This window comes from Ranitomeya imitator, chromosome 6 (assembly GCF_032444005.1).
Source record: "Ranitomeya imitator isolate aRanImi1 chromosome 6, aRanImi1.pri, whole genome shotgun sequence".
NCBI classification, from domain to species: Eukaryota; Metazoa; Chordata; class Amphibia; order Anura; family Dendrobatidae; genus Ranitomeya; species Ranitomeya imitator.
Genome location: NC_091287.1, coordinates 171498741 through 171511786, shown reverse-complemented (window position 1 = coordinate 171511786; position 13046 = coordinate 171498741). Strand labels below are relative to the sequence as shown.

General features: G+C 42.1%; 1 protein-coding gene across 5 annotated transcripts in view; it reads right to left on the bottom strand.

Annotated features, from left to right (window-relative positions):
• PDE1C (phosphodiesterase 1C) overlaps positions 1-13046 on the bottom strand; it is a 1560705-nt gene that overhangs the window by 128532 nt on the left and 1419127 nt on the right. For all 5 annotated transcript variants that reach the window (XM_069730297.1, XM_069730300.1, XM_069730298.1 and 2 more), the window contains 2 exons: positions 10015-10135; positions 8919-9094 (listed from right to left, as the gene is read on the bottom strand). In XM_069730297.1, coding sequence (XP_069586398.1) covers positions 8919-9094; positions 10015-10135 — 297 coding nt within the window. The remainder of the gene's footprint in view (positions 1-8918; positions 9095-10014; positions 10136-13046) is intronic.

The following is a 13046-nucleotide window of genomic DNA, read 5'->3' as shown; positions in this document are numbered from 1 at the left end:
TCTCATGTGGCATAATATTTTGCAATTTGCCTTTATAGCGAGGATCAAGGAGGCAGGCCAACCAGTAATCGTCATCGTTCATCATTTTTGTAATGCGTGTGTCCCTTTTGAGGATACGCAAGGCATAATCCGCCATGTGGGCCAAAGTTCCAGTTGTCAAATCTGCGGTTGTGCTTGGTTGAGGGGCAGTTGCAGGCAAATCTACGTCACTTGTGTCCCTCAAAAAACCAGAACCCGCCCTTGCCACGCCACCAATTTCCAATGACCCCGGGAAAGCTTCCTCATTAAAAATATACTCATCCCCATCATCCTCCTCATCCTCCACCTCCTCTTTGCCCGCTACCTCGTCCTGTACACTGCCCTGACCAGACAATGGCTGACTGTCATCAAGGCTTTCCTCTTCCTCTGGTGCAGACGCCTGATCCTTTATGTGCGTCAAACTTTGCATCAGCAGACACATTAGGGGGATGCTCATGCTTATTATGGCGTTGTCTGCACTAACCAGCCGTGTGCATTCCTCAAAACACTGAAGGACTTGACACATGTCTTGAATCTTCGACCACTGCACACCTGACAACTCCATGTCTGCCATCCTACTGCCTGCCCGTGTATGTGTATCCTCCCACAAAAACATAACAGCCCGACTCTGTTCGCACAGTCTCTGAAGCATGTGCAGTGTTGAGTTCCACCTTGTAACAACGTCTAAGATTAGGCGATGCTGGGGAAGGTTCAAAGAACGCTGATAGGTCTGCATACGGCTGGAGTGTACAGGCGAACGGCGGATATGTGCGCAAAGTCCACGCACTTTGAGGAGCAGGTCGGATAACCCCGGATAACTTTTCAGGAAGCACTGCACCACCAGGTTTAAGGTGTGAGCCAGGCAAGGAATGTGTTTCAGTTGGGAAAGGGAGATGGCAGCCATGAAATTCCTTCCGTTATCACTCACTACCTTGCCTGCCTCAAGATCTACAGTGCCCAGCCACGACTGCGTTTCTTGCTGCAAGAACTCGGACAGAACTTCCGCGGTGTGTCTGTTGTCGCCCAAACACTTCATAGCTAATACAGCCTGCTGACGTTTGCCAGTAGCTGCCCCATAATGGGAGACCTGGTGTGCAACAGTGGCAGCTGCGGATGGAGTGGTTGTGCGACTGTGGTCTGTGGACGAGCTCTCGCTTCTGCAGGAGGACGAGGAGGAGGAGGAGGAGGAGGGGGTGCGAACGGCTACAGCCAACTGTTTCCTAGACCGTGGGCTAGGCAGAACTGTCCCAAACTTGCTGTCCCCTGTGGACCCTGAATCCACCACATTTACCCAGTGTGCCGTGATGGACACGTAACGTCCCTGGCCATGCCTACTGGTCCATGCATCTGTTGTCAGGTGCACCTTTGTGCTCACAGATTGCCTGAGTGCATGGACGATGCGCTCTTTAACATGCTGGTGGAGGGCTGGGATGGCTTTTCTGGAAAAAAAGTGTCGACTGGGTAGCTCGTAGCGTGGTACAGCGTAGTCCATCAGGTCTTTGAAAGCTTCGCTTTCAACTAACCGGTAGGGCATCATCTCTAACGAGATTAGTCTAGCTATGTGGGCGTTCAAACCCTGTGTACGCGGATGCGAGGCTAAGTACTTCCTTTTTCTAACCATAGTCTCATGTAGGGTGAGCTGGACTGGAGAGCTGGAGATCGTGGAACTAGCGGGGGTGCCGGTGGACATGGCAGACTGAGAGACGGTGGGAGATGGTATTGTTGCCGCCGGTGCCCTAGATGCAGTGTTTCCTACTACGAAACTGGAGATTCCCTGACCCTGACTGCTTTGGCCTGGCAAAGAAACCTGCACAGATACTGCAGGTGGTGCAGAAAATGGTGGCCCTACACTGCCGGAAGGGATGTTGCGTTGATGAGTAGCTTCATTGGCCGAGGGTGCTACAACCTTAAGGGACGTTTGGTAGTTAGTCCAAGCTTGCAAATGCATGGTGGTTAAATGTCTATGCATGCAACTTGTATTGAGACTTTTCAGATTCTGCCCTCTGCTTAAGGTAGTTGAACATTTTTAACAGATTACTTTGTGCTGATCAATTGGATGTTGTTTAAAAAAATGCCAGACTGCACTCTTTCTAGCATCGGATACCTTTTCAGGCATTGCAGACTGAGCTTTAACCGGATGGCCACGCTGTCCTCCAACAGGTTTTGACTTTGCCACGCGTTTTGGCCAAGATACGGGCCCGGCAGATGGAACCTGTTGCGATGTTGATGCCTGCTGCGGCCCCTCCTCCTCCGCTTCAGAACTGCTGCCGCCTGCACCCTGTTCCCCCAATGGCTGCCAATCGGGGTCAAGAACTGGGTCATCTATTACCTCTTCTTGTAGCTCATGTGCAACTTCGTCTGTGTCACCGTGTCGGTCGGTGGTATAGCGTTCGTGATGGGGCAACATAGTCTCATCAGGGTCTGATTCTTGATCAGCACCCTGCGAGGGCAATGTTGTGGTCTGAGTCAAAGGACCAGCATAGTAGTCTGGCTGTGGCTGTGCATCAGTGCACTCCATGTCAGATTCAACTTGTAATGGGCATGGACTGTTAACTGCTTCACTTTCTAAGCCAGGGACGGTATGTGTAAAGAGCTCCATGGAGTAACCCGTTGTGTCGCCTGCTGCACTCTTCTCTGTTGTTGTTTTTGCTGAAGAGGACAAGGAAGCGACTTGTCCCTGACCGTGAACATCCACTAACGACGCGCTGCTTTTACTTTTACCAGTTTCACGAGAGGAGGCAAAAGAGCTAGAGGCTGAGTCAGCAAGATAAGCCAAAACTTGCTCTTGATGCTCCGGCTTTAAAAGCGGTTTTCCTACTCCCAGAAAAGGGAGGGTTCGAGGCCTTGTGTAGGCAGACGACGAACCTGGCTCCACAGCTCCAGACTTAGGTGCAATATTTTTTTTCCCACGACCACCTGATGCTCCACCACTACCACTAACCTCATTACCAGCTGACAATGAACGCCCCCGGCCACGACCTCTTCCACCAGACTTCCTCATTGTTTTAAAAACGTTACCAAACGAACGGTATTTGTTGCTGTCACACAACTTACACGGTGAGCTATAACTTCAGTATGATTTAGCTACCCCTTTACAGGTGGGTGAGACCACAACGAAAATCAGCCACAATGTTACACACTCTGTTGTTGTTGGCAACAAATGAGATGGCACACACGCAGGACTGTCACTGAAGCGCAAATGTAAATATTTATCTCCCACTGATTTGTGTTTGTTTTTTTTAAAAGGGAGACTTCAGAAAAAAAAAAAATTAAAAAAAAATTATTTTTTACAGAAGAATTTATAAAACAAATAAAATGAAATGATTGTTTCAGGGAGAATTTAGGAAAAAAAAAAAAAAAAAGGCTTTGTAGGGCCCACTGAGTGAGAGAGGACGCACACAGGAGTCAGGAGTGGCACACAAGCCCAGAGGCCAATATTAATCTCCCACCGATTGATTTAGTTTTTTTTTTTGGTAGATTTTGGAACCCAAATCAAGCAAAAAAATTTATAGGCTTTCTATGGCCCACAATTGGGGAGAGAGAGAGAGATGGCACACCCAGGAGTCAAGACTGGCACACAAGCAGAAGGGGCAATATGAATCTCCCACAGATTTTTTTTTTTTTTTTTTTTTTTCAGGGAGACTTTAGAGAAAAAAAAATACAAAAAAAATGATTTTTTTCAGGAATAATTTAGAAACCAAAGAAAATAAAATGATTTTTTCAGGGAGAATTTAGAAAACAAATAAAACAAAAAATAGGCTTTCTAGGGCCCACTGAGTGACAGATGACGCACACAGGAGTCAGGAGTGGCACACAAGCCCAGAGGCCAATATTAATCTCCCACTGATTGATTTAGTTATTTTTTTTGGTAGATTTTGGAACCCAAATCAAGCAAAAAAATTAATAGGCTTTCTATGGCCCACAATTGGGGAGAGAGAGAGAGATGGCACACCCAGGAGTCAAGACTGGCACACAAGCAGAAGGGGCAATATGAATCTCCCACAGATTTTTTTTTTTTTTTTTTTTCAGGGAGACTTTAGAGAAAAAAAAATACAAAAAAAATGATTTTTTTCAGGAATAATTTAGAAACCAAAGAAAATAAAATGATTTTTTCAGGGAGAATTTAGAAAACAAATAAAACAAAAAATAGGCTTTCTAGGGCCCACTGAGTGACAGATGACGCACACAGGAGTCAGGAGTGGCAGAAAAGCCCAGAGGCCAATATTAATCTCCCACTGATTGATTTAGTGATTATTTTTGGTAGATTTTGGAACCCAAATCAAGCAAAAAAATTTATAGGCTTTCTATGGCCCACAATTGGGGAGAGAGAGAGAGATGGCACACCCAGGAGTCAAGACTGGCACACAAGCAGAAGGGGCAATATGAATCTCCCACAGATTTTTTTTTTTTTTTTTTTTTCAGGGAGACTTTAGAGAAAAAAAAATACAAAAAAAATGATTTTTTTCAGGAATAATTTAGAAACCAAAGAAAATAAAATGATTTTTTCAGGGAGAATTTAGAAAACAAATAAAACAAAAAATAGGCTTTCTAGGACCCACTGAGTGACAGATGACGCACACAGGAGTCAGGAGTGGCAGAAAAGCCCAGAGGCCAATATTAATCTCCCACTGATTGATTTAGTGATTATTTTTGGTAGATTTTGGAACCCAAATCAAGCAAAAAAATTTATAGGCTTTCTATGGCCCACAATTGGGGAGAGAGAGAGAGATGGCACACCCAGGAGTCAAGACTGGCACACAAGCAGAAGGGGCAATATGAATCTCCCACAGATTTTTTTTTTTTTTTTTTTTTCAGGGAGACTTTAGAGAAAAAAAAATACAAAAAAAATGATTTTTTTCAGGAATAATTTAGAAACCAAAGAAAATAAAATGATTTTTTCAGGGAGAATTTAGAAAACAAATAAAACAAAAAATAGGCTTTCTAGGGCCCACTGAGTGACAGATGACGCTCACAGGAGTCAGGAGTGGCACACAAGCCCAGAGGCCAATATTAATCTCCCACTGATTGATTTAGTGATTTTTTTGGTAGATTTTGGAACCCAAATCAAGCAAAAAAATTAATAGGCTTTCTATGGCCCACTATTTGTGAGAGAGATGGCACGCTCAGGACTGGCACACAAGCCCAGAGGCCAATATTAATCTCCCATTTTTTTTTTTCCAGGGAAAATTTATAAACCCAATAAAAAAAATAATAATAAATACGCTTTCTATGGCCCACTATCTGAGAGAGAGAGATGGCACGCTTAGGACTGGCACACAAGCCCAAAGGCCAATATTAATCTCCCACTGATTGATTGATTGATTTTTTCAGGTAGAATTATGAACCCAAATCAACCAAAAAAATAAATAGGCTTTCTATGGCCCACTATTTGTGAGAGAGATGGCACGCTCAGGACTGGCACACAAGCCCAGAGGCCAATATTAATCTCCCACTGATTGATTGATTGATTTTTTCAGGTAGAATTATGAACCCAAATCAACCAAAAAAATAAATAGGCTTTCTATGGCCCACTATTTGTGAGAGAGATGGCACGCTCAGGACTGGCACACAAGCCCAGAGGCCAATATTAATCTCCCACTTTTTTTTTTTTTCCAGGGTAAATTTATAAACCCAATAAAATAATAAAAAAATAGGCTTTCTATGGCCCACTATCTGAGAGAGAGAGAGAGAGAGATGGCACGCTTAGGACTGGCACACAAGCTCAAAGGCCAATATTAATCTCCCACTGATTGATTTATTGATTTTTTCAGGTAGAATTTAGAACCCAAATCAAGCAAAAAAATTAATAGGCTTTCTATGGCCCACTGAGTGAGAGATGGCACACACAGGAGTAAGGAGTGGCACACAAGCCCTGAGGCCAATATTTTTCTCCCACTGATTGATGTTGTGATTTTTTCTGGTAGATTTTGGAACCCAAATCAAGCAAAAAAATAAATAGGCTTTCTATGGCCCACTGAGTGAGAGATGACACAGACAGAGATGGCACTCTAGCAGAAATGTCAATCTTAATCTCCCACAAAAAAAAAAAAAAAAAAAAAAAAGGAACTGTCCTTCAATTACTATCTCCCTGCAGTAATCTCAGCCAGGTATGGCAGGCAGCAATAAGGAGTGGACTGATGCACAAATTAAATAAAAAGTGTGGACAAACAAACAAGATAGCTGTGCAGAAAGGAAGGAACAAGAGGATTTGTGCTTTGAAAAAAGCAGTTGGTTTGCACAGCGGCGTACACACAGCAATGCAGCTATCAGGGAGCCTTCTAGGGCAGCCCAATGAGCTACAGCGCTGAGGAAAAAAAAAAAAAAAGGAGTTTCCACTGTCCCTGCACACCGAAGGTGGTGTTGGGCAGTGGAAATCGCTACAGCACAAGCGGTTTTGTGGTTAATGGACCCTGCCTAACGCTATCCCTGCTTCTGACGAAGCGGCAGCAACCTCTCCCTGAGCTCAGATCAGCAGCAGTAACCTGGCGGTCGGCGGGAACTCCCCTTTATAGCCCCTGTGACGCCGCAGACAGCAAGCCAATCACTGCAATGCCCTTCTCTAAGATGGTGGGGACCAGGACCTATGTCATCACGCTGCCCACACTCTGCGTTTACCTTCATTGGCTGAGAAATGGCGCTTTTCGCGTCATTGAAACGCGACTTTGGCGCGAAAGTCGCGTACCGCATGGCCGACCACGCACAGGGGTCGGATCGGGTTTCATGAAACTCGACTTCGCCAAAAGTCGGCGACTTTTGAAAATGTTCGACCCGTTTCACTCAACCCTAGTATTGATGAGGAAAATCATATTGCATAGTTATTTTACCACAAAATGAACACTGAGAAAACAATTCTCTGAGAACTGTCAGAATTGTGGGTTTTTTTTCACAATTCCACCACGCTTGGAATTTGTTTTCCTTTTTTGAGTACACTATGTGGTAAAATGCATGGTGTCATTCAAAAGTACAACTCATCCCGCTAAAAAAAAACCTGATATGTCTATGAGGACAAAAAAATAAAAAAAAAGCTATTGCTCTGGGAAATGGGGGAAGAAAAAACGGAAATGCAAAAACGGAAATTGGCTGCATCATGAAGGGATTAAAAGCCCAATTAAAAGTGGTGATAAAACTGTATTTGAAACAGGTTTTCTAGGTATAGCACATTAGTTGGCAGTCACTCTATGACACTGCAGACTTGTGAACTCTCACAGAGCGCAGAGAGGGTTCTAGTGTGCCGGCAGCGGGACAGGCAGGTCATGTGACCGCAATTATACGATATGCAAACTCCCAGCTACATTCTGACTAAGCAATATAATTCATTTGTATTGTGTGAAGGATGGAAGGAAGGTCGTATGCATATCACATTACCACATAATAGTGGCCACATGACTGCCTGACCTTACAATGTGTGCTGCGCATGCTGTGAGGATTCATAAGTATGGAATCATATACAGTGACTGCAGACTTTGGTGAAAAACCAGGACAATCCCTTTAAACCTATTATCAATATTCAAAGGGTCAGTTTCTTTTTGTTCCAGTCTTAACAATATTTTTTTCCTTCTCCTTTTTAAGACAGTCAGACTGGTTGAAACGTTTTGTCTTTTTAAACGACTCAAGAAGGGATAAATTTTGCATAAAAATTATTTTTTTAGGATTCGAATTGTTTATAAAAATCACCGTCTTTGTACAATTCTTATGAATCCACTAACAGTGGCTGTTACGTATATTTTTGATCCATTTCGCAAAATAACTGTTCCCAAGATACCAATTTACATCTACATTATGAAATGAATAGTTGTAACAATGTTTCCCCCAGTGTCTTTGGATAGAATTGAATACAGAAAAGCGACATGGGACTCAGAACAATTGATGGAGATAAATTTCATAAATTCATGAGCAAAAGAATGAGCGTCCTCAGTTGTATTTGACCATAATAGGAACACGTCATCATAAATCTCATAGCCCTCTACTCAGCTATAGAGGGAAAGCAAATCTCATCTCCTCATTACAATCAGTAACATAGTAACATAGTTAGTAAGGCCGAAAAAAGACATTTGTCCATCCAGTTCAGCCTATATTCCATCATAATAAATCCCCAGATCTACGTCCTTCTACAGAACCTAATAATTGTATGATACAATATTGTTCTGCCCCAGGAAGACATCCAGGCCTCTCTTGAACCCCTCGACTGAGTTCGCCATCACCACCTCCTCAGGCAAGCAATTCCAGATTCTCACTGCCCTAACAGTAAAGAATCCTCTTCTATGTTGGTGGAAAAACCTTCTCTCCTCCAGACGCAAAGAATGCCCCCTTGTGCCCGTCACCTTCCTTGGTATAAACAGATCCTCAGCGAGATATTTGTATTGTCCCCTTATATACTTATACATGGTTATTAGATCGCCCCTCAGTCGTCTTTTTTCTAGACTAAATAATCCTAATTTCGCTAATCTATCTGGGTATTGTAGTTCTCCCATCCCCTTTATTAATTTTGTTGCCCTCCTTTGTACTCTCTCTAGTTCTATTATATCCTTCCTGAGCACCGGTGCCCAAAACTGGACACAGTACTCCATGTGCGGTCTAACTAGGGATTTGTACAGAGGCAGTATAATGCTCTCATCATGTGTATCCAGACCTCTCTTAATGCACCCCATGATCCTGTTTGCCTTGGCAGCTGCTGCCCGGCACTGGCTGCTCCAGGTAAGTTTATCATTAACTAGGATCCCCAAGTCCTTCTCCCTGTCAGATTTACCCAGTGGTTTCCCGTTCAGTGTGTAATGGTGATATTGATTCCTTCTTCCCATGTGTATAACCTTACATTTATCATTGTTAAACCTCATCTGTACATGTACAGAATACCTAGTAAATACATTATAAGTGAGTGAATTATTCACATGACTTCTTACCTTTGGCTGCCTGTGTCTTCCACTTTTCTCTGTTCTGTTGCACTACTTCATACCAAGTGTTTTTAAAACTTTTGAAGTCCACAGTGAGTATTGAACAGTTCAAAGAGGCACTTCCTTCTGATCCAGTGCTCTTCACACTTGATCTTTTAACTTCTGAGGGGGTTATGCTGTTCAAGCTGAGACAGTAATTCAACAAGTGAGAAAGCAGCCTCTATGTAACAAAGAGGTCAACAATGTGTGTTAACAAAGAGTAGGTTCATATACGACCCTCCTCTAAGATACAGCTGCAATCAAAATGATTCAACCCCAATTAATAGGTTTATTAGCAAAATGTATTCGCTTTCTATTGTTTTCAATATACACATGAAGCAAGAACAATGTAACCTCTTAACTATCTGTGACATACAATTTCCCCACATGTCACTAAGTGCTGTGTGCTTGCCAGGTACAATGGATAGGCAAGGGTAAGTACCGGGCTATCGCGGTACCTCTTGCTTCCCTGGGTGGCACAATTTGAAAAAAAAAGTACTAACTATGCTACGACTGCGGTTGCCCGGCACCTTTCTCTGGCCACCAGTATTCAGCACTGTGATGGTCGGGGAACATGCGCACAGGCGAGCTTAAAAAATACAATAAAAATCAATCAGAATGTTGCATGTAATAAAAAATAAAATTACAGCTCAGGAAGCAAAGAAGAAGCCAACACATAGCTACTGTATATAGTTAGAACAATAAACAAAAGCTGCAGATCTCAGAAAATGACGGAAAAATATTTTTTTTCAAGGTTCTGAATTTTTTAACAGCTTAAATATAAAGTAAAACCTGATAAGATTGCTATTACTATTATCGCCTTGACCTTGTCACACAATGAACTCCATGAAAACAAAACCCCTAGAACAATAGCGATATTTTATTCACAATTTCACATCACTTGTAACTTTTTCCACATTTTTTAGAACAATATGTGGTAAGAAGAGTAGTGTAATACAAAACTACAACTTGTCCCTCAAAAAAAAAAGGGGAGAGCTTTCTACATATAATAAGGCTCTTTTAGCTATAGATTTTTTTTACATTTAAATGATCAAGAACATCTTACCTAGATCGCCTAAATCCCGTGAGCCCAGACCGTGAAGCCTCGTCAATTAATGGAATTACAATCTTTTCTGTCATGTCTGTTAACACAGTAAATGTAGGCTCCACAATGAAGTCAATAAAACCTAGATAAAAAAAAAGTTAATTTCCAGATTTATTGTAGAATAATATTTTGTCATCTCCATAAATAATTATCAAAGATACTGTACTATTAAAATATTAATGAAATACTCATCAGTTGATGTAAGCATGTCTATATCTATAATCTCCACTAGATGGTGCCATTGTATAGAGAAGTAATAACAGGTCCTGTTCATGATACTTTTCAAGTTGCATTATACAATAGGAGAATTACTTGCACTTTTTAATTACAGCAAATAATGCATTTGTCTGCTCCTCTTTGCTCCTTTTTGACCTCCTTTTAGAGGCTGCAATGGATAAATATGTTAAGTGATTCAAAGTACAGTTCAAGTTTGGTTGCAAAGTTTGGTAAATGAACCATTGAATTATTCAGCAAAGGTGGGAAAATCAAGCATTTATAAAGAAATGCAAGTTCTGTGTCATTAAGCCATTGAACTCATTACTCCATTATATCTATTAGCACTTTTGCGCAGTAAAGGGAATAACACAAATTTGACCTGGTCATTTCATGTAGCCTTAAAAGAAGTGAAGATTTTCCTTAATGAGACACATCCCTTCGGTCTTCACAATAGTTCATTATAGATTGTGACCAAAGAAGAGAACATTTCTTGAAATAAGATTGCCCTTGTTTAAAAGGCACAAGGTAACGCTTGCTGTGCTTCAAAGGCCATAGAGAAGTAGGAGGGAAGGTGAAAACAAGGCACTGGCTTACAATGAATAATTGCACTTGGAATCCTGGGAAGTATCAGCTCTTCTTATATATTCTCAGTCGCTTACAAGTGCTTTATTGTTTTTTAAGCCCGTCTAGGGCCCAGGATGATGAAGAGCAATGGTTTTCTTTGGTCTCACAGCTCCTATAAATAATTAAAGTGGCCTTCAGCCTTGATTTTTGAAGAGAAGAAAGTCTTGAAACTCTCCATCTCTCTAACATCTACAGTGGCATGTAAAAGTTTGGGCACCCCCTGTTATTGTGGACAGTTAAGCAAGTCGAAGATGAAAGTTTGGGAACCCTGTATGGTTAGTGCCTAGTAGCACCCACCTTTTTTGCAAGTATCACCCACCTTTTTTGCAAGTATCACAGCTTGTAAACGCTTTTTGTAGCGTGACAAGAGTCTTTCAATTCTTTTTTGAGGGATTTTCATCCATTTTCCCTTGCAAAATTCTTCCAGTTCTGTGAGATTCCTGGGTCGTCTTGCATGCACTGCTATTTTGACGTCTAGCCACAAATTTTCAATGATGTTCAGATCACGGGACTGTGAGGACCGTTATAAAACCATCAGCTTGCACATTTTGAGGTAGTCTAAACAGGGCAGACAAAGTACGTCTGCGCCAGAGCCGCAGCATGGAGACAAGAAAAGGATGTCATCGTAAGAAGATGGGAGGCCCCGGAACGGGCCGCGACGCCCATCGGATTGGATCACCTGCCCAGGTGAGTATAATATAACCTCTTCTTCTCATCTTTCAGGTTACATCGGGGGCTTATCTACAGCATCCCAGAATGCTGTAGATAAGCCCCTGATGCCGGTGGGCTTAGCTCACCTTCCATTTTGGGGGTGACAGGTTCCCTTAAATGGTTATCGAGATGTTCTTTCCTGAAATTCTGTGCCCTTTTTTCTCTACAGGTATCTTTTATCATTGTGGCCAAAGAGTTCTATTTTAACATCATCAGTCCACAGGACTGGTTTCCAAAATGCATTAGGCTTGTTTAGATATTCTTTTGCATACTTCTGATATGAACTTTATGGCAAGGATACGTTTGAGATCTTCTGATGACTCTGAAATGAATGTCATATTTGTGCAGGTCTCTCTGAACAGTAAAACAATTTGCCACCACAACTCAGAGTCTGCTACATCTTTCTGAAGGTTATTTGCAGTCAAGCAGGAGTTCTGATTTACCTCTTTAGCAATCCTACGAGCAGCTCTCACCGAAATTTTGCTTCGTCTTCCAGACTTTATCTTGACCTGCACTGTTTGTCTTAAATGCAATTTCTTAATTACATTTCAAACTGGTGAAAGAGCAACTTAAAAACACTTTGCTATCTTCCTGTATCCTTCTCCTGTTTTGTGGGCATCTACCATTTTCAAGTTCAGAGTGCTAGGCAGCTGCTTAGAAGAACCCATGGATGCTGTTTTTTGGCACAAGGTTAGAGAAGGCTGGGTTTTTATACAGTGCCTTGCGAAAGTTTTCGGCTCCCTGGAACTTTTCAACCTTTTCCTACATATCATGCTTCAAACATAAAGATACCAAATGTAAATTTTTGGTGAAGAATCAACAAGTGGAACACAATTGTGAAGTTGAACAAAATTTATTGGTTAATTTAAATATTTGTGGAAATTCAAAAACTGAAAAGTGGGGCGTGCAATATTATTCGGCCCCTTTAACTTAATACTTTGTTGCGTCACCTTTTGCTGCGATTACAGCTGCAAGTCGCTTTTGTAAGTCTCCTTCAGTTTTGTACATCGAGAGACTGATATTCTTGCCCATTCTTCCTTGGCAAACAGCTCGAGCTCAGTGAGGTTTGATGGAGATCGTTTGTGAAGAGCAGTTTTCAGCTCTTTCCACAGATTCTCGATTGGATTGAGGTCTGCACTTTGACTTGGCCATTCTAACACCTGGATACATTTATTTGTGAAACATTCCATTGTAGATTTTGCTTTATGTTTGGGATCATTGTCTTGTTGGAAGACAAATCTCCATCCAGTCTCAGATCTTATGCAGACTCCAACAGGTTTTCTTCAAGAATGGTCGTGTATTTGGCTCCATTCATCTTCCCATCTTCCCTGTCCCTGCTGAAGAAGAGCAGGCCCAAACCATGATGCTGCCACCACCATGTTTGACAGTGGAGATGGTGTGTTCAGGGTGATGAGCTGTGTTGCCTTTACACCAAACATGTC